The sequence below is a fragment of the Aphelocoma coerulescens genome, chromosome 24, assembly GCF_041296385.1.
Source record: "Aphelocoma coerulescens isolate FSJ_1873_10779 chromosome 24, UR_Acoe_1.0, whole genome shotgun sequence".
NCBI classification, from domain to species: Eukaryota; Metazoa; Chordata; class Aves; order Passeriformes; family Corvidae; genus Aphelocoma; species Aphelocoma coerulescens.
Genome location: NC_091037.1, coordinates 2,778,531 through 2,798,583, shown reverse-complemented (window position 1 = coordinate 2,798,583; position 20,053 = coordinate 2,778,531). Strand labels below are relative to the sequence as shown.

General features: G+C 51.4%; 1 protein-coding gene across 3 annotated transcripts in view; it reads right to left on the bottom strand.

Annotated features, from left to right (window-relative positions):
* GRIK4 (glutamate ionotropic receptor kainate type subunit 4) overlaps positions 1-20,053 on the bottom strand; it is a 175,421-nt gene that overhangs the window by 43,100 nt on the left and 112,268 nt on the right. For all 3 annotated transcript variants that reach the window (XR_011146575.1, XM_068994692.1, XM_068994693.1), the window contains 4 exons: positions 18,191-18,288; positions 15,647-15,812; positions 10,770-10,948; positions 7,807-7,860 (listed from right to left, as the gene is read on the bottom strand). Coding sequence is in view for 2 of the 3 variants with exons in the window: in XM_068994692.1 (XP_068850793.1) it covers positions 7,807-7,860; positions 10,770-10,948; positions 15,647-15,812; positions 18,191-18,288 (497 nt within the window). In the remaining variant the exon portion in view is untranslated. The remainder of the gene's footprint in view (positions 1-7,806; positions 7,861-10,769; positions 10,949-15,646; positions 15,813-18,190; positions 18,289-20,053) is intronic.

Sequence of the window (20,053 nt, the reverse complement as noted above, 5' to 3'; positions counted from 1 at the left end):
CTCCCCCTCTTTCCACTCTTCTTTTTTAAAACACCCACCGCATATCAATATTCTTTTTCAAAAGACCTCAGTAAAAAATTAGGCCTGGAGGATCTGCAGCCAAAATTAATGAACTTTTTTACAGAAGAAAAATCCTCAGGCCTTGCTCCAACCCCAGCGAATTCGGCAGCAGCACGAGCAGGCAATTACGGTGTAGATTTTGTGACTGTTACTACAGGGCTGCAACCACTAAACGTGTGCTGTTAAATAACAACACTTAGCAATTCCGTGGCACTCTATATTTTCCAAGAGCTAGGCACACATTAGCTAATTGAATTCCACGGGGCTCCCTGGGAGACGGCGCTGGAGGAGTTATTAGAGGATGAAGTCACTCCCCGGGCTCCTGCAGCACTCGACCTGCACTCTCGCTTTCCAGCAGCACACAAACCCCACGGAATGACCCCAGCATTGAGATCACTGGGAGGACCTGGCTGATAAAAGCCACAGAGCTGAGCTCTGCGATCCTGAAGCCGTGAGATTGGATTTTCCGGCATTGCCGGGCATGAGTTACGGTCAGATCCACAGGATACAGTCCCCGTTCCATTAGGGACATGAAGCCATCAGGAACAAGCGTGTTGCTCAGTGCTTTGCAGGTCTGGATGGAGGATCAGCTGATCCCGACCAGGATTCAGCATCCACAAGCCCCCTCCCACCTCAGCTGGCACCGGGGCTCCTGCAGCACCCCTGAGCTCGGGAGGGAATTGTCCCTCCTGCCCTGCCCGTGCCGCTCTGGGACACACCGGCAGTGACACGCTGCCCCTTGCACTGGCACTGGGCCAGGGTGCCTCCCCCTGGGGGGAATCCTGCCTTGGAGTTGTTACACCTGGAACACAGAGCAGGAAACTGAGGTGCACAGTAAAAACCAAGAGATTGAACACCTGGCAGCACGGCTCTTAGAAACACAGGATCATGGAGTGGTCTGGGTTGGAAGGGACATTAAGCAGCATCTCATTCCACCCTGACGCCTTCCACCATCCCAGGCTGCTCCAAGCCCTGTCCAACCTGGCCTCGGTCACTTCCAGGGATGGGAATTATCTCCACAGCTTCTCTGGGCATCCTGTGCCAGGGCCTCCCCACCCTCACCGGGAAGGATTTCTTCCCAATATCCCATCTAAATCTACCCTCCTTCACCTTAAACCCATTCCCCCTTGTCCTATCACTCCATGCCCCTGTGAAATCCCTCTCTAGCCCTCTTGTAGGTCATGTTTAGGCACTGAAGGTGCTGTGAGGTCTCCCTAAAGACTCTCTTCTCCAGGCCAAGCAGCCCAGGAGAGATGTGGCTTAAAAACCTGCCTTACAACACAAAACACCAAAGCCAGCATTCATCTATCAGCATCTCACTAATGAGGCATCATCCCAAATCTGCAGCTAAGCAATCAACTCCTAGGCTAAAGGAAATCCCAGAAATTGTGGCCAGTACTTCCCTTACCACTCATCCTACTGCTTCCCAACTCTGGGAAGAAGAGGCTGGAGCACAGAAAGGGCCAGCCCAGCGGGAGATTGTCGGTGTCACAGCAGCCTGCCTGGCAAAAAAATCGATTTTAAAGTGTGGAGCTGCCTGCCCTGCCCTGCCACGCTGGGATGTCCCTCTGGAGAGTGGCTCCTGGTACCTGCTGCCCCTGCAGCGGCCACTCTGCTGCTCAGCACTGCAGCAGCTCCTGAGCTCCTTCCAGCAGCATCGATTTTGCCGGTGATCCTGTTCTGCAGCCCGCTGTGCGTGCAGGACCTCGATCCTTATCTCGTTTTTAATAACCCGGAGCGCCCGGGCAGCGGGAGGCAGTGAGTGGTGCCTGCAGGCTGGGGACGAGCCTCAAGAGGGGCTCCTGTCACTGCCAGGGACACCCAGACCTTCCCACACCCCGTCTGACCTCATCCCAAGCCTCTGCAAGGAACAGCATTTGCTCAATTCAGGCAGCACCAAGAGCAAGGTGCCTCCCTCCCTCCTCTCTCTCCCTTGCACACACACAGTTTTATCTTCCTCTCCTAATCACTGCAAGGACTTTATTGGATTTTTGGATCTGCTGATTAACAGCCTCCAAAACACCCTCCAACACTCTGCTCAGCAGGAGAAACTCACTGCTGTAAATGCAGCTGAGGCTGCACTGACCTCGTCCCCCTCCAGCCCCTCTGACAGCACCAAAAGCTGATTTACACCAGGCCCAGGACACTCTGTGCTGTTCCTTCACTTTTTTTATGTGGGATGGGAAAGGAGAACGCTGGGCCAAGGCTTCCATTTCTCTATTAAACCCTTGCTCTGGCAAAACTTCCTTGTCCAGAGTGTTTGGTGCTTAGAAAAGCTCTCCAAACCCAGACTGCAACGTCCATGCTGAGATTTCTTGGCAGCTTTTCTGCAAGAGCCAAACCTGCAGTGCCAACTCAGCACAGCTCTGGTGACCTCACTGCTGACATCACCAATGTGTGCCATTATCAACCATTTCAGGGTTAATAAAGTAGCCCAGAGAAGGTTTTTGGGCAAACTGAACTCCAGGGAGCCTCTTCCCAGCTCATGCAAGGCAGAATGACCACACTTAACCCGAAAGGAGCTTGAGCCTGCAATGGTCAGTTCTTCACCCCCAAAGTGACCATTTTTTCCCCCAAATACCACCTCAGTTAGAGGTGGAGAAAACTCTGCCTTTTCCTCTCTGCATCCTGTTGCCCTCAGAGCCGAGCTGCCAAGTCTGCTAATCATTCCAAAGCTCCCCTCAGAACACATTTATTTGTTTACTCAAGTGGACAATATTATGTTAAGTGCTTTCTATGGTTTTCCTGAAAGGCTCCACTTATTTATAAACTATCGACGAAGTCATCATGAAAAAAGTCATCACAGCAACAATTTGAGTAGGTAATAGGATGGGGTAGATCTACTCAAGGCAATGCTAGTTGGCCATTCAGGTAGGGGAAGAGGAGCTGTGACCTCAGGGAGGATTTAGGGGAACCATATTTATATCTATAATTGGATTTTTCTTCCCAAAAAAGCATCAACGTGCCATATGGATCTTGAACCTCCTCATGCAAGGCCAGCTGTTAAATTTTGGAAGCTGTTCTTCAAACAAGAACAGCACTTTTAGGAAAATACACTGCCCAAACTTCGACTTCTCTGCAGGGAGCCCAAGACTTGGAGATAGAGACATCCACAAAGAACAAAGAGGTCAAGTGCTAAATGTTGGGACCTAAAAAAACCCAGCTCTTGGAAAAAAAAGAGGTGGGAAGAAGGGCAGAGGGAAAGAGGGAGGTTTGCCCTCACCTCAGAGGGGCTAGGGTGTGTCTGAGAGAATGATTTACCCAAAAACTGGGAATCACGCACAGGAATCTGATCAGAAAGTAAAGAAGACTCAGGCAGGCAGCAAAAGGCAGGGAGGCCCAGCTCCTGCTTTGTCTAAATCCTCCTTCCCTCATGCTAACTAGAATGAGGAGAAATTGCTTTGGCAGCCTTGCAAAAACCTGATTTGTTTGCCCTGCTACCACATGCCACTGAAAATATGATCCATAAATCCAGGCAACGATTGGGGCTCTCCAGAACACTTCGCATCAGCTGCTGGGAATCAGGAAGGCTGGCTGGGCTGAGAGGGGAGATTTGTCACAGAGAGACTCTGCCTTCCTCACCTGGGCACAGAGAGGGAGGTACCCCTGGCAGCAGAGAGGCCAAACACCACGGCCTGTGCTGGAGCTTACGGCCAAAAAGAAGATTATTTCACCAAAAAAAGGCAATTTCACAGAGCAGGACTGAAAACCTAAGCCCTGGTCAAAGCCTAATCTGTAGTTCCCTGTCCCTCTGCTTGATCTGACATCATTCCCTCCTTCCAAGGGATGTCACCCTGCTGACAAGCTACAGCTGAAACGTGTGACACTGTCTGCGGGATTTGGACACCAATTTCCCCTCCAGTTCCAGTTCCAGGCTGACAATTCAGCTTTGAAGCCCCTGTCCTGTATGAAGACCTCTTTATAAATCACCAAACAAAGAAGAGAAAGCAGGGAAACAACGAAAAAAGAACCAAGCCCAAACTGATTTATCTGGTCTGTGGGAATTGAACACGGCAGCTGTTTTATCAGCAACAGCACCTGCACACAATTTTGTCAGGGAACAAAACTGCACCCTGTGAATAGCCCTGCCTGACTTAAGGCACTGGGAAACCTCCTTTACACCTTTCCCCTTACAGTAATAATTTTAATTGTTTCAATTATTCCCATCTAATTGCCTTGACAAATGTTTTGAAATTCAAACCCAGCCTGAGGTCCGTACGTTATTAAAAGAAAAACAAACAAAAAAAAAAAAAACAGAGAGGGGAAAAAAGAAAAAAAAAAAGACAAACCCAACAAGCTACACAAAATTAACAAGCTAAAAGAATTAATTGTAGCATGGGGTTTTGGAGGCATCCAACACCCCTCCTACTCTGTGCTGCTGATTTCAGGGATTTCCAGTGCTGGAAGGAACATTTTCTTCAAGGCACAGCAGTCTGCTTGCAATGGTCTATTTATGCATTATTATTATTATTATTATTATTATTATTATTATTATTATTCACATCAGTGCCCCCTTACACAGCCGTGAGCTCTGTGGAGACCCAGACAGACCTGCCAGGGAGAGGGGAAGGGATGATGAAGAGCTCTGAGCTCATCCCAGCACCCCTTCAGCTAATTTTATCCCTCCCAAAAGTCCCAGAGCAAGGGAACCATCACCACATGGAGATGCCAGAGAGAAATTTGGGTTGGATGGAGATTTTTCTGCCAGGGGATGGAGGACAGGAGGGCTGCCCCAAATGCAGGTGATGGATGTGGGGAGGACAAAAGCACCAGACCTCAGAGTTCTATTAGGACTCCTGGAAAATTTGCCAGGCTGCTGCTGCCGACACAAAGGGTCCCTGGAGCTGGCTGGAGGAGGCTGATAATGAATTTGCACGCAGGAAAGGAGCCCGTGGATATTTTTCCATCAGGCTGCTCGCCTCAGCTCCCACGGAAACGTGTCGGGGGCTGACGACGGGGTTCCTCCTCATCTGCTCCAGTGATCTGCTAAAAGCTGGGAGAGCATTGGTGCCACTCCCTGCAGCCACCAGGCTGGGACAGAGGAGCCATCACCCCCAAAAATCCCCTTCCTGTGCCCCAGCACAGAGAATTCCCTCCTCTAACCCTCACAAGAGAGCAGAGCTGCACCACACCACGAGCTGTCGGCTGGGATGTGCTTATTAAATAAAATTAATGCTAAAAGACAGAAACAGAATTCCCCTCTAGAGCTGCAGGGCAGGTGTTTAATTCAGCATTTTATCCTATTTTCTCCTCTTTTTTTCTTTTTTGCCTGAAATATTTTTCCATCTCCAAGCAGCTCAGTGCTCTACAAACTCCCTATTCCCTTTCCTGATGGGTTCTCTCTCCATTTAAGCCATCTTTCTGCTTGCTCCCCTTGACAGTAGTTCACTATGATTTTATCTTTTCTGTTAGGCAGTGATTGCAGAACCTCAGAGGGTTCATTAGGAGCTTGATAATCCCTCCAGATTTATGAGCCTAAATTGCTCACTCCCATCTCCAATCCCCATTTAAATATTACTAATTTCCTTAAACAACTCTTCCATCTGCCCAGGTTTTTGTCTGATGTCACCTTTCCACAATGAACCCTGCCAAAAATCCAGTTAGTTCTGCTAAGGGCTGGGCTTTTGGGCAAAGTGGTTAAAATAACCTGGGTAAACAGATTAATATCCTGAGAGAGTGAATGGCAACAAAACTCATTTCTTTCTCACCTGCCATAACGGCATTCCACGAGATGAATGGGTTTGAAAGGCAAATTTCACCTCCAGCAAATGCTTAATCACACCCGTGCTCGGGGATGGTGTGGGGGTGGAGGTGGGAGCTTCATTTTTAGAGTTGTTTCTGTTGTCTGAGCAGCATCCCTGAGCAGACTCCGCTGTGCTGGGGATGTGCAGGTGGAAATCCCTCACTGCGTGCCCAGCCCTGCTCTGTGGGACTGTGATCGGGGCTGGGGAGGGCAGGTGGAAGAGGAACAGCTGTTGGGAGCAGTGGAAATCCTTCCTGGGAGTGGGGAATGGCTGGGTTGGGCAGGGTGGGCAGATCTGGTGGGGATGGCACTGTCCCTCAGTGTCCCTCAGCAGCTCTGCCGGCACAGTGACACCGTGATTTAGGGCACAAACCACAACCCCCAGGCTCCCTGCCTGCCTGATCCCCTCAGGAACACCCCTGCCTCTGCCTGTCCTGCCTATTCCACGGGGGTGAACAGGAGCAGTGAAGCTCTTGCTGGACTGATCTATGGATAGAACACTGACAGGAACCCAAGTGCTGTTGGTCCAGCCGGGAGCCTCGCGGCCTTTTGCATTTCCTGCATTTCTCTCTCTCTGACACCCCTTCCCCTTACCCCTTCTCCATTCTGTGCCCCAGCCCCTCCATTTCCCTCCTTCCCCTGCTCCTCTCCACTCCAGCTCCCCTGCCCACACGTTTGGCTCCAGCCCTTCCCGTCTGTCTCCCACCCAAACACAAAGCATGACTCAGCTCTCGGCTTCTCTGCCAGAAATATTAATGGAAATTAGAGAATAGGAGAATCATTTGGGCTGGGAGGCACCTGCACTGAATCCCCCAGGCTTCCATCAGCCCCACACCAGCACTAACAGCTGGGTTCCTGCTCTCCTGGTGGCTCTTCCCTCACGCCCCGTGGCAGCCCAGGAGCTGCCGCAGAGGGAGAAGTTCCTCTGATGTTTATTTTGGGTTTGCCCCGCTGCTGCCTCAGCCCATCACTCCTTGTTAGCACAGCTCTGTGGGGTTTAACCACACCATGCCCCCATTAATGTTATTAGTGGCCATAAAGCCAAACCACCGTGCTGGAGATAAACCCTGCTCTCAACATTTATGGGATCATCCTTCCTTTGTCTCGGGGAGCAGCGCAGCAGGAGAGCACAGGGCTGTGACGCCTTCCAGTGCTCATCCCAGAGCATCCTGGGCTTTTCCCAGCACAGGGAGTGGGCTCGAGGGGGTGACAACTCCAGCATAACACCCACAGATCAGGAAAATCGGGAAAATTGGGAGCCACCCATCTGCTGGAGCTTCCCAGAGACCTGCACATCTCATTGCTTCTGTCCCAATGTCCACAATTCCTGCCTTTGGATGCCACACCAATCATTTTCCACTTCCCAAAGACCAGGGCAAGCTTTCCCAGCTTTGCAGGAACGATGCCTGAAGATTTTTTTAGCTTTTTATGTGTTCTTCATACAATTGTAGCCTCGTAGCTTTTTAATATGTAGTTGTTCCCAGCACTGTTCCTGCCCTTCCTCACATTTTAGAACAATAAGCCAACCCTTCCTAACACATTCTTGACGTCCTGGTTAGTCTGATTTTCACGACAGGAATTTCTAACGAGGACATCTTGTTTTGCACCAGAATTTAAGAGACATAACAAGACACAGAACAACTTGGAGGGGCAGACCCAAGGGTGGGTTGCTGGGGCAACTGATCTCTCATTGGATGTACCTGCTAGATGCACTAATTGATTAACCTGATAAACATTGCAGAAATCCAATACCACGGATTTAAATGAGAGCACTGACAGCTTTCATTTAAAAACTGCTTTTGGAATTACTACTCTTGATGTTGTTTGGCAAGATTTTGCCTTTGGATTCTAGGCAGCAGGTGACACCCCTGCCTCCCTCCCTCCCTCCCTCCCTCCCCACTGCAGGCACGTGGCTCTTCCCAAGGATCCTGTGGGTCAGGGGGTTCAGCTCCCATTAAAACGACTCCACACTCAGGCAGGAAAAGCCGGGAAAAACTCCTTACCAGATTAGTGAAGATATAGGTGTAATAGGCAGACGCCATCCCCAGTTCAGCTGCCTGTGAAGGAGAGGAAAAAAGAGATTAAACCAGAGCCTGACAAGCTCCAATCTCCACTCCAGCAAGGCAGAGCCAGGGCCACGTTTTGCTTTTTCAGGCTTATCTCTCCCTGTGAGCGCCGCTATCTCCCTGCAGGAGGGGAGGGTGGGACACAGCAGCACAGTTTGACCTGGAAATTAAAGTCTGGGGAAGCAATTTTTCAGCAGGACTGAGCCTACCTGGGGTCTCCTGCCCACGACAGCCCTGACAGAGCACCTGCACAGGGAGAAATGACCCAGCACTGCCCAAGCTGCAGCTCCAGACCCGTGGGAGCATCCCCACTCCCTCCACAGCATTCCAAGATGGAATTCAGGGATTTCTGCATCCTGCAGGTGCATCCATCCTAGGACAAACTCTAAGGAAGACGCCTGTGGAAAGAAGAAGCTTTTGAACTCCCAACAGAACATCTTTTAGAACCCCGGGCGGACTCCAGTGGTCCACAGAGACACTGGAAAGGTGAGGTGGCTCCTGCAGCACCAGCCCTGAGAGCTCCAGAACCCCCTGGGATGAGAAATTCCATGATGTTTTTGGAGGAAAATGAGGTTTCCTACTTTGTGTATGGATGCTGCTTTGCTCCTGTTTTGGGACATAATGAGGGAAAACAGCAGCTGAGAGCTCCAGGCTTGTCCCTTCCACCACAAACACCATGATGGAGAGAGAAAGGCAGGAGAAGCCCTTGGGAGTTACAGAAAAAAAGGACAATAAAGCCACTGGTGGTTTTCCAGTTTTATCAGTCAAATGTGGGCTCCAATCCCACAAATTAATGAGCATGGATGAGACCCAGTAACTCAGAACTGAGACAGGGCTGTGCTGGCCACAGAAACAGAAGAAAAGAGGGCAAAAGTGTCCAGGGACGCAGAGGAGAAGGACACAGAATATTCCATAGGGATGATCTGTTCTAGAGATCACAGAGCAGATAACTGAAGCCCTTTCCCAAAATTCTCACTACACAAGGAGTTGGTTGTGGGAACAGATGCTCAGGAAAGTGGGGCATTAATCTGCAGATGCTCCTGGAAGCCTCTGTTCCACTGCCAAGCACAGCTGGTCTCAAATAAAGCTTCCAGACCCTGGCAAAGAGGTTTTCACAGCAGTCCAGACCACACAGAGGAACGGGAGGCAAGGAGGGAAGGACCAAAGGCAGCACCTCCTGGTGCGAGTCCCTTTTTATCCCTCCCAGAAGCTGTGACAACAGGAAGTGAGGGAAGGAAAGACACAAAGAGGCAGCTTGGAGTGCACCTCTCCCTTTTCCTGCCTGTTCTTCACCTGCTCCTGTGCAAACCTGAGGCCACCACCACTGCTGGTGGCTCAGGCCTGGCTGTGCCCAGCCCTTTGGCTGCACCCTGTCACCCTGTGCCTCGCCCAGGTCTCAGAACAGACACAGCAAAGCCGTTTGCTCAAGGAGCCCCCCCGACTCCAGAGGCGGCCGCCTCATTTTTCACCCCCTACCCAGCAAAACTTGGCACCAATTCCCCCTCCCCGTCCCTTCCTGGGGGCAGTGCCAATGCCAGCTCTCCCTGTGACCCACTTTGAGGTCCGAGTGTTTGGTTTCAAGGGCAGAAAACGCAGGTGAGCAGCAAAGCGGCGCCTGCGAGCGCCTCTCCCATCCATTCACCTGCCCTGGCAGCTGGGAGCGGGACAGGCTGGGAATCTGGGACCAGCCATGTGTCTCCAGCCCATATGTGGAGGGTGAGGGATGAGAAATTGCTAATTCTTCTCGCTGTGCAGGGCTGGGACAGACCCAGCAAAGCCACAGCGCATTTTTCCTGCTGCTGGTGCCCCGTGGGGTGGGATAAGGATGCACCTGGTGCTTGCCACCACCATCCCTGGCTCCAGCTCTATAAAGAAAACACTTTCCAGCCTCCCAAGGTGCAAGAAGGTGCCAGATCAGGAGCTCTTTATTTACTGCCTTCTGTTCCTACAGTCCTCTAGCTGGAAGGACTGGGTTTTACTGGGAAATCCTGGCAATCTCTGACGTTTCTCAGGGGTGGCAGGAGGAGGCTGGAGCTGGGCAGGGAGATGTGGGTGCCTGGAGAGAACTGCTGTGAGCCTGTGGGAAGTCACTATAGCAACAGAGAAGGGGGACAGCCCTCAGCAGCCAGGCAGCAAAAGGGGAAAAAGGGAAAAAAAAACCACACAAACCCCCCCCGATTAGACAAACCCAAAAAATCCCCTAAACTGCCTGTTTAGGAATAAAAATTGCATGTAGGGGAACAAAAATCTTCTGGGGGGAGTGAGGAACGATAAAAACATCCCTGCTGGCTGTCATCAGAAATAAACCTGACACAGGCAAGGCCTTTGGATGACACATTCCGTGATAAAACAGCCAGGACAGTGTGGAATGCACCAGCCAGGGGATCCCAGTGCTTGGATCATGCCTCCCTTCAGGAATGTGCTTCTTGTTCCCTCCAGGATGCGGGAAACTCTGCTCCATCTGGAGCCACTGCTCAGTTTTGAAGCAGGCTATCAAAACAAACGCTAAAAACTGCAGCCAGAGACCATTTAAAAATAAACAGGATAAAAATAAAATCTCGGTTAATAAGACAATTAAAATAAAAAAAAAAATAAAAGGAAGAAGTTAGAGATATAATGGGAGGGGAAAGAAAGGAGGTACAAGAGCACTGATGGAGTCATTTCAGAGAGCTGAGCAGCCCTTCACAGCCCTTTGATGGCAACATCGGCACACACCACTTGTGGAGAGCAAACACATCCACTCAGAGCAATTAAACCATCACTCCCACACATCCAGCCCTGGAAACTCCATCAGGGGCAATTCCCCTCTGGGCAGAGAGCATTCCCAGAGCTGCTGCAGGACTTTTCACACCCCATCATCACACAGGACCTGGCTGGGGGAGCAGGGGATGGACGCTCACCTTCTGCAGGATGGTGTGGGACATGGAGGCGTTGGCATGCACGATGATGGTGGCTGTCTTGTCATCTCGGATCTCCTTCAGGAGAGGGGTGGGATCCCGGCTGTCATCCAGCATCCGCACCGACAGCGTGTCCTTGGAAATGAGGAACTGCCGCAGCAGCTTCTCCAGGTTTAAAAGGCCTTTGGAGAGAAAAAACACAGATCCCTTTAAATTTGAGGCTCAGTTCCCCCATGGAACACAGTCAGCCATGGCAGAATGCATTCCTGAAGTTCTGGGTCTGTGCGCTGCAAAGGAAAGGATCTGGGGCTCAGCGCTTGGCCCAGCAGGGAATGAGAAATGATGGAGCTGCTCCAGCTGTTCCCCAGAAAAAGAGAGAGGAAAGGAAAGGATTTGGGACTCAAATCTGGGCCCAGCAGGGAATGAGAAATGACAGAGCTGCTCCAGCTCTTCTCCAGGAAAAGGAAGTGGCCCCAAATTCCTCTTGGGAAGAGATAAGACCATCAGTACGTAGTCCAGACAAGGTCTCCATTATCTCCCTGCATGTGGGATTGTTCTGGCTATTGGAGGATTATTCCTCCCCCTCAGCCTTTGCATTTCCAGCTCCCAAATTAAGTGCCCAGGAAGGCGCAGCTTTTTTGGAGATCTTGGAGCGCTCTGATAGGAAGCTGCTCTCTCTTCCAAGGGGATGGGAAGCTCTGGTGAGAGTCACTGCAAAATACAACATTAAGAAATTGTGACAAAAATAAGGATGGGCACATCAAGGGCTCCTTCCAACACAGCTGCCTTGAAGCCTAATAAGATGTCAAAACTCCGGCTGCAGATTTTGTTAGTCAAGAAAGCAGCTTTGATAGAGCCCCTCTTCTCTCCAGCTGCTGAGTTTCATCAAGAAATAACCTCCTGTCAAGTTTGATTGACCAGAGGGACCAGCAGATGTAATCATCAGCAAGAAACACACAGCCAGCACAGCCACACACCCCAGCCCTACAGGAGGACAACCCCAAAAGAGCAGGGAAAGCTGAGCTGGAGAAACAGAACTACCAGCAGGATCACATCCCAGCTGGCAGAGAGGCAAATTAACCCTCAAGTCACAGTTTTACTCTCAACCTGACTTATTTTTGACCGCACAAATCCTCTCGTTGCCCAGCAGGTCAGGGAAGGGACACAGTGGGATGGGGTCAGTGCTGGAGCGCTGCTCTCAAGGACTCCCAGCACTTCACAAGGTAACAATGCAGTGCAGGAAAGGGGACACACCCCAGACGAGGAGCCTCTCGTTCACAGGGAGAGCTTTAAAGCACTCTGAGTTTGCTCTGAGCTCCTGACAATGCTCTTGCCTCTCACCTTTCCTCTGGGTACAGGCAGGAACACAGCAAGGGGTTACAGAAACAGCTGTGCCAGGACTTTTCTGGGTCACACCAGCTTCATTTTCTTCCTCACCAGGCAGAGAATTCACTCTGCTTACAGCACACAAGGACCTCACCTGAATTCTTCTTTCGTGTTCTAGCCCAAGTGAACAGTAAATTTTACCTAAGCCCTCCATTTGACCCTTGAGGATGTGGAAAGGTTTATTTTCACCTCATTCCACAACTGCAGGGGACCAGACAGGTCGCTGCAAGTTACAGCCCTGACACTACCAAGTTTACTTGCAGCTCATCTCTGCTGCTGTGAAAATTTTTCTAAAGCTCATCAGGCACAGAGAGGAAGAAGTGGAACCAGGAGAAAAAAAAAAAAGGGGGATCATTTGATCTCCAGCTCGAGGAAATTATCATTTCCAGCACGTTAGATCCTACCTGTAGCCTCATCAAGCCTTCTGCTTGCAGCTGCTCTTGCTATGTGCAGGGAAGTCTCTATTGTGTTCAGAGATTCCCCTTTGTTTGATGCCGAGAGGATGTGAGACTCTGCTGCCAGACTGGGACTTCAGAGGGATGTGAACACCAGCAAAGGCTTGCAGACTCCTCCTGGCACCTTTGAAGTACTACAGTGAGGACAGAGAGGCTGCACCAGGCACCTGCTGCTTGAACACTCCCGTGGGGAGCTCTGAGAGAGGTTCAGGCTGGCCTGGGGCAAGTCCTGACCTTGATTATTTTATTTTTCCTTACCCAAACATCCGGAGCTGGCAGGAGCAGCCCAACCCCGAGCTCTCAGCACTAGAGCTGCTTCCTGGGAAGCAGCAAAGGCAGGAGCTGGAGCTCTCCTGGAGTGCCACATCCCTGTTTATTGCTCCTGCCCGCGAGGCTCTGCTGATGGAGGACCTGCAGGGCTGCTGATGGCTGCAGTCCTTGACACAGATGGCTGGGAAGAGAGCATTCCCATCATCCAGCCTTGCTTTTAATCCCAACACCATTGCTTCAAACATTTCCCTGGGTGTTTGAACTTCAAAAAAAATTTAAAGGATCAAGAACATGCACAAGGCCTTGGACCTCAGTGTCCTGCTCTCCCTTCTCAAGCCCTGGGTGTTATTCCCCCCCCCCCTCTGACAATCAGAGAAGCTCCTAACAGGTCTATGCACTCCTCTATTTGCCTTTTGGGGTTAAAGTTTCTGTGGAATCACACAAAACCTTCCAGAGCAGTGCCCAAACCAGTCAATTCTTGAACATCACAGAGAAATTGAGTCAGATAATCTTATTCTATTCACCAAACTGAGTCACACAAATCCCACTCTATTCATGGCATTACATTTTGCATTCCCCACGGCATTAAACTTTAAGCTGGCCCAAGTTCTTTGGCTTTAAGGGTCATTTTCTGCTTCTGCCAGGGGAAATCACAGTCAGTCCCCGGAGGAAGGATGTGACAGGATGAGTGTGGCAGGGTAGGGCCCAGGGGTCCCATCACACAGCCTTGCACTTAAACCAAAGGAGCACCAACTTCCCCTCCTGGGATCTAAATAATAACATCCCTCAAAACAGCATTTCCTCACTGATGAGCAGGCAGCTCGTGTGCTCCCCTCAGCTGCCTCAAGGGAACCTTCCAAAAGCCTGAAATGCCTCCAGTTAGTTGTTTAAGGACTGTTCTTAGGAGCAGTGCATGTCCTGAGGGAAAATCAGGGTTTGTGCTCCTACATGAAGCTCAATTAAGCCTTGTCTGTGCTCTGTTACAGTCAGGGTATGTTGGGCTTCAAGCCTGGCTCAGATCAGGTCCTTGGTGAGCACAAAGAGCAGGATGGATGAAAGGCTCCCGTCCCACTGCTTCCCTGGGTGTGGGAAGGACTCAGCACACCCTAAATATTGAGTTATGCAGCAGCACCGGCGTGAAATAAATTGAATTGCTTTGGGTAAGAGGGTTTGATCCAGCTAAATGAAAATCATATTAATCATGGTAATCCCAGTGGGAGGCACCTGGCCCAGGAGTGGGGAGCAGGGCAGGGGTGCAGAGCCCTGTGAGCTCCTGGCAGCAGAGCCCTGAGCCTCCTGCATGGCAGCTGAGAAAACCTAATTATCTTTGCTTCCCTTCTTGCTTAAGGTTAAGGTTAGACAATGAAAAATTCCAGCACTGGGAGTAATGTGGGAGACCATTTGCATGATTTTAATTGCATCATTTTGATCGAGGCCCTTTCCTGGGGTAAACGTGGGCACGCTCACTGAAGGTGATTTACTGACTTACCTCAGCTGAGTGCCCGCCGTCCTCAGGGCACAGAAAGCACAAAGGAAAGGCAAAGACACTCCTGTTCCTTGTGTCCCCGTGCAGGAATCCCCCACAGCACTGCCCTGCTCACCCAGCTGCTGCTGGACGTTTGCCCAGGGCTAACTGGGAATGATCTGCCTTTCCTCCACCCGGCCCAGTCAGAGAGCAGCATTCCCAAAGCTCTCCCTGCACCCACCGGCCTCTCCAAAGCCCCTCTTCCAGGCTGGTTTGCCTGGCAAACTCCAGAGCTGATGGACCTGGCACAGGGCAATAAAGGCAGAATTTGTAGGGCCACCCCACACTTGCTGCACAGTGACCTCAGGAAGAACAGGACACGCTTTGCTCCAAGCACTGGGATGCAGAGCCTGCTCCTGCCACACCAGGAGCCCTGCTGGGATGGAGATGGCCCTGCTGGGGTGGAGATGGCCCTGCTGGGGTGGAGATGGCCCTGCCGAGGTGGTTTTGGCCCTGCCGAGGTGGTTTTGGCCCTGCCGAGGTGGATTTGGCTCTGCCAAGGTGGAGGTGGCTCTGCCGAGGTGGAGGTGGCCCCTGCTTGAGGTGGTTTTGGCCCTGCCGAGGTGGTTTTGGCCCTGCCGAGGTGGTTTTAGCCCTGCTGAGGTGGATTTGGCTCTGCCAAAGTGGAGATGGCCCTGCTGAGGTGGAGATGGCCCTGCCGAGGTGGAGGTGGCCCCGCCGAGGTGGAGGTAGCCCTGCCGAGGTGGAGGTGGCCCTGCCGAGGTGGAGGTGGCCCCCCCGAGGTGGAGGTGGCCCCGCCAAGGTGGAGGTGGCCCCCCCAAGGTGGAGGTGGCCCCGCTGAGGTGGGAACTCCAGCGTCCAGATGCACCATCACCAGCACATGTATGGCTGCAGAGCTCATTGTGGTGACTATTAATCAAATCCTGGTTTTAGGCCACAAACTGCATGTGGCTTTGGGCAAGACATTTTTCAAAGTGCTTTACTCGCCTAAAAATAATCCTCCTAAGCCTTTTTTAAAGTTTTGTTTTTTCTTATTCAAAGCCCCATCTGTGGAAGCAAAACGCTCTTCAGATGGTCAAACAGAAGGCAGGAGAATCTCTTCCCATGACCTTTCCTCCTCTGAAAAACACCTCCACGGGGCACCAGGGTGGAGAAACTGCTCTGGAGTGGAAAAAGCTGCTCTGACAAGAGACATGAGGGGACCTGGGACCTTCTCCAGCAAGCACCAAACAAGAAGGAGGTGGAGCAGAGGGGCAGGCAAACCCAGCCTGGCAAAGACTTACATTCAGCTTTGGCACAGATGAGGCAGGCAGTGGTGCAGTTAAAGAAATTCAGGATTCCTGCCACGGCCACGCTGATGTCGGTGTTACTGGGGTGGAGGTTGAGGGTGGTGAACCTCTGGAGCTGCAGCTTCAGGAACTCCTCTGGAGCCACTTTGAAGTGAGGAACCTGAGCGTGGGGAGGAGGAAAGAAAATATCATTAAAGAGGAAGTAGAAATAAAAACAAGTAAATCTGCGATAAAGGGCCTGTGGTGTGAAGTGCACAGCAGGCAGAAAGTGGAATATCCCAATAAAACTGCAGAAGCACCACTGGAGTCAAGAGGGGAGGGTGGGACTCGTGCAGCAGCAGAGGAAAATAATTATCACAGCCACGAAAAACCACGGGAAGGAGTGGATCAGGAAAAGTCTTGCTGAGCCACTCAGCGAAAGGCAACGGGGGCTGTGATTACAGCCCAGGAAACCTTCCGTGTGAGTTCAACCTGATTAGCTGGGGCACTAATTGTGGCCGGGCCCAGCCTTCATTCGGGGCTGGCAGGCAGGGAGGGACACAGGGGATCATCCAGTGCTGTGATGCACTGCCTGCTGCACAGAGGTGCCACCAGGTAATTAATTAGCAGAGATGAAGGCAAGAACAGGATGACCCCGCGCTGGCGAGGCTGGGCAGGGGTGGAACAGCCGAAGCAGCCAGGAGCTTTGGGCATTTCTGATCAACAGGCAGCCAGACAGGGCTGGAACCACCAGTGCTGGCAATGCTGGGCCTGTCATTGATCCAGCAGAGCAGCAGCTGGAGCAGGATGCTGCTCTGCAGGGAATTTCGGGAGCTGGGAAGCCTCAGGGCTCCCTCCGAGGTAGCTCTGCTACACATCCAGTGTGCATGGAATGGGTGGGCAGACACACAGATCGAGCCCAGACACTGAGGGCTCAGCCAGATAAAGAGAGGCAATCTTGTTTCCCTTCTGCCAGGTGAATTATTTTGGAAGAAACAGAAGTCGGGGAAAGGGAAACATCTGCCACAGCTTCGTTAGCCGCGTGTCAGGTTCTCTTTCCCTCTGTTATCAGTCCTTCCGAAGCCATCAGCCCCTGCCTCCCACCCCTCTGCTCCTGGGAAAGCCGATTAGCAGCCTGTGATGGCTGCTTCACTGACAGCAGAAGCTGCTGGTTAGCAAGGGGAAGTTAAGGAGTAATAAGCTGCTATCTGCCTTGATTCCAGCCCGCAGCCCTCACCCAAGGAGGGGAAGGTGGATTCCTCTAAGCAGAGCAGACAGGGCAGCTCCTGGCAGCATCCTGATCACTCCTGGGAGTCATCCAGACCCAGCCTGGGACTCAAGAGAGAGGTGCAGACAGAGGGGAAGGAATCCACCATCACATCAGCTCCCAGAGCTGAGCACAGCCCTGTTCATCCCCTGCCTCCAGCCCCAGAGTCCTCCTCTCCTTTCCAAGAGCTCTGCCCCAGTGCAACTCCCCTTTCTGGACAGGTGGGAAGGGATTCTTTGGGCCAGAGGCACAGGAGGGGTAACACAGGACAGCTTCATCCCCCCAGTGAACATCAGTTCCTCCACCTGGTGCTCGGTGGTTGCCTGGGGACACTGCTCCCTTTCCCTGAGGGCTGGCTGTAGGCACAGGGGGCTCTGGCTGGGCTCTGTGCCATGTTTGACACGGTGGCACCAGATGATGTTGCTGGGATGTAAATCCCAGGGAGTTACTGCAGGCTTACACCGCTTGGAGGGCAGCAGAGAGAATCAAACACCTCCGGAGAGCACCAGCACTCACCTCTCCTTTCTGAAGAGAAAAATAAATCAGAAGCCTCAGATCAGAGGCTTGGATTGAATCTGAATTTCAGAGGAAAAACACTTGCAGAGTTGCCTTTCCTGGGATGGAGCATATGTCCAGGACGTTTAGCAGGAGAAAGCACTACAAAATACCCCCTCCTGCTGCAGCCCCCTGCATTAGAGCTGAAAGATCCCTTCCCTCTCCTCAACACTCCAGGAACAATGAACAGCACTCATTTGTGAATGCAAATTATTTACAGTGCTCAGTCCCAGCCTCCTCTCCTTGGAGGCTGGGCTCCAGAGAGAGCCACTAAATGGCTGAGAGATGTTATCTGGCTTTAAAGGGATGAACTATGAGAAGAGAACTCAATTTCTTCTCCCGTGTGCAGAGCCAGATCAGTGTAGGATGGTTCGAGGCTTATAAAATATTAAATCCAGCACATAGTCCGGACACAGATGAAAAAAGGGGTTGAACTGGGTGGAAGAGCAGCAAACATGAAGCTCCCAAGTACATGCACAGAAATGTCACAGCAGGGGCTGTGGATTTGCATCCAGCAGGGCAAGCTTTGGGGTTTGCACCCCTCAGTCAGTGGGGACGTGGCTGTGTTGGTGATGGATGTGAGGGGAGCTGGAGCAAAAGGGGATGCAGAGAGGAAAAGGGAGGCAGAAAGAGGGAGGAAAGGGAAAAGGAAGACATTTCAAAAGTTGTGCATTAGGAGGAGGGGTGATAAACCACGCTGTCCACTCTGACCATCACAGGGGAACCTCTCCACTTACCTCCTTCTCCCCACAGATGTTGCTGATAATCGAGCTGGAGGCTGGGCTGGAGGAAGGTCCCAGGACTCCCACCACGCCTTTGGGGAGAATCTGGCACACTGTGGGCACCAGAGAGAGGGAACAGGCGTCAGAATTTGTCCCAACTTCCAGCAGACAGTCGTGCTTACAGTGCCTGCTGCACCTCAGCAAGAAGGACATGGCATCATCTCCTTCACACAACACCCTCTCGGCCATTTCCATCCCCAAAATCCCCTCACACCCCCTGAAGCACTGTCACCCTGCCTGTGGCACTCTCCATCTTTCCCCAGCCTTTTAAAACCCCACCTAAACTCCCCTCCCATCCCAGTAGCCTCATCTCTGACTGCCTTGTACCACCCCTTTCTGTCCCCAGGTTAAAACATGAACTGAACTTCATGGAAGATGCTACACACAGCAGCGACCTGGCTTCAAAGCATCAAACAGACTTCCAGGAATGTCTCTCCTCATCTCTGCAGAACTCAGTGTGAAAATAAGGATTACTTTGCTGGTTTTCATTTGTTTTGTGTTATTTTTTCCCTGGCAGGAGTTAAATCTTCTGGCTCCACGCCACCAAGGTTAGCGGAGCCATAAAAAAACACCTGACAAACTGAACAAGTTAAATCTCTCCCCGGGTTAAACTGCAACCTTTTTTTGTCCTTTTAATTCACAGCACAAATCCAGCTGAACTGCACTCCCAGGAGCAGCCCAGCTGGTGTCACCTCCCTGCTGCCATCCCCATCCCCTGCAGTGCTCAGAACCCTTCCAGCAGAGCAGGAAAAACCTCATGAACAAAAGGTGAGAGCCCCTCATGCCTCAATCCCTGAGCTCCAAAAGCCTCCTGTGCTGGCCACGGCTCCTTCTGCAAAGCCAGAGCTGCCTCAGCATCCTCACACACCCAGCTTTTTCCCCAGAAAAAGCCACATTTGCTCAACTGGAATCTTTCTGAAGAAATTGGATACTGAAGGGGAGGAAGGAGGCACCAAAGGGAGAAAAGAGGCACCAGAACTCTTCTCAGTTCTGGCTCACAGCATTTTTGTGTGTGAAAACCAAACCACTGCATCACAAAGCTGAGATTTTAAAGACTGGGGCTCTTCAGTATCAAACCTGCCTCCTCCCCTGGCTTGCACCTCAGACCAGCTCCTGTGAGGGTTGTGAAGAGCTGTGAAGAGTTACCCAAGCAGGAAAAATTCAAATCTGAACGTGGGTTTTTTTTGGTAGTAGAGTGAATTCATCATCAAAACTGCTGAGCTACAGATCAGAGCAGGTTTTTTAGCAACTTTGAGTCTTTAAATCAAGGCTGGAAGTGAAATGAAAGCTTACACTGTGCTTGGGGTGGGTTTAGAACAGCGAGTGTGGGGTTGAGTGTGGGGTTTGGGAAGTGAACATGTCCAGGTCCAAGTTTTCCCAGAGAAGCTGTGGTTGCTCCTGGATCCTTGGAAGTGTCCCAGGCCAGGCTGGACAGGGCTTGGAGCACCCTGGGATAGTGGAAGGTGTCCCTGCCCATGGCAGGGAATGGAATCTTTAAGGTTCCTGCCAATCCAAACCATTCTGTGATTCTGTCATCTCCGCCCTTAGACTCCTCAAGCCTTCCCAGCCTCACATCTGGAAGAAGAGGCCCAAATGTCATTTAGTTTTGCACTCTGGGGAATTGGTTTTACTTCTCCTTTGAAGGAAAAACTCCTTATCCTCCCCAGTCCCCACTGATTGCTCCGACTTCTTACAGAAAGTGCTCATGAAATGCAAACATCTCCTCTTGGGTTTTCCTTCTTTCTGAGCTCCCTCGCCCTCCAACAACTCAATCTCCTCCAGAACGAGGGATATTTTTCTGCAGCACCTTCAAAGGAA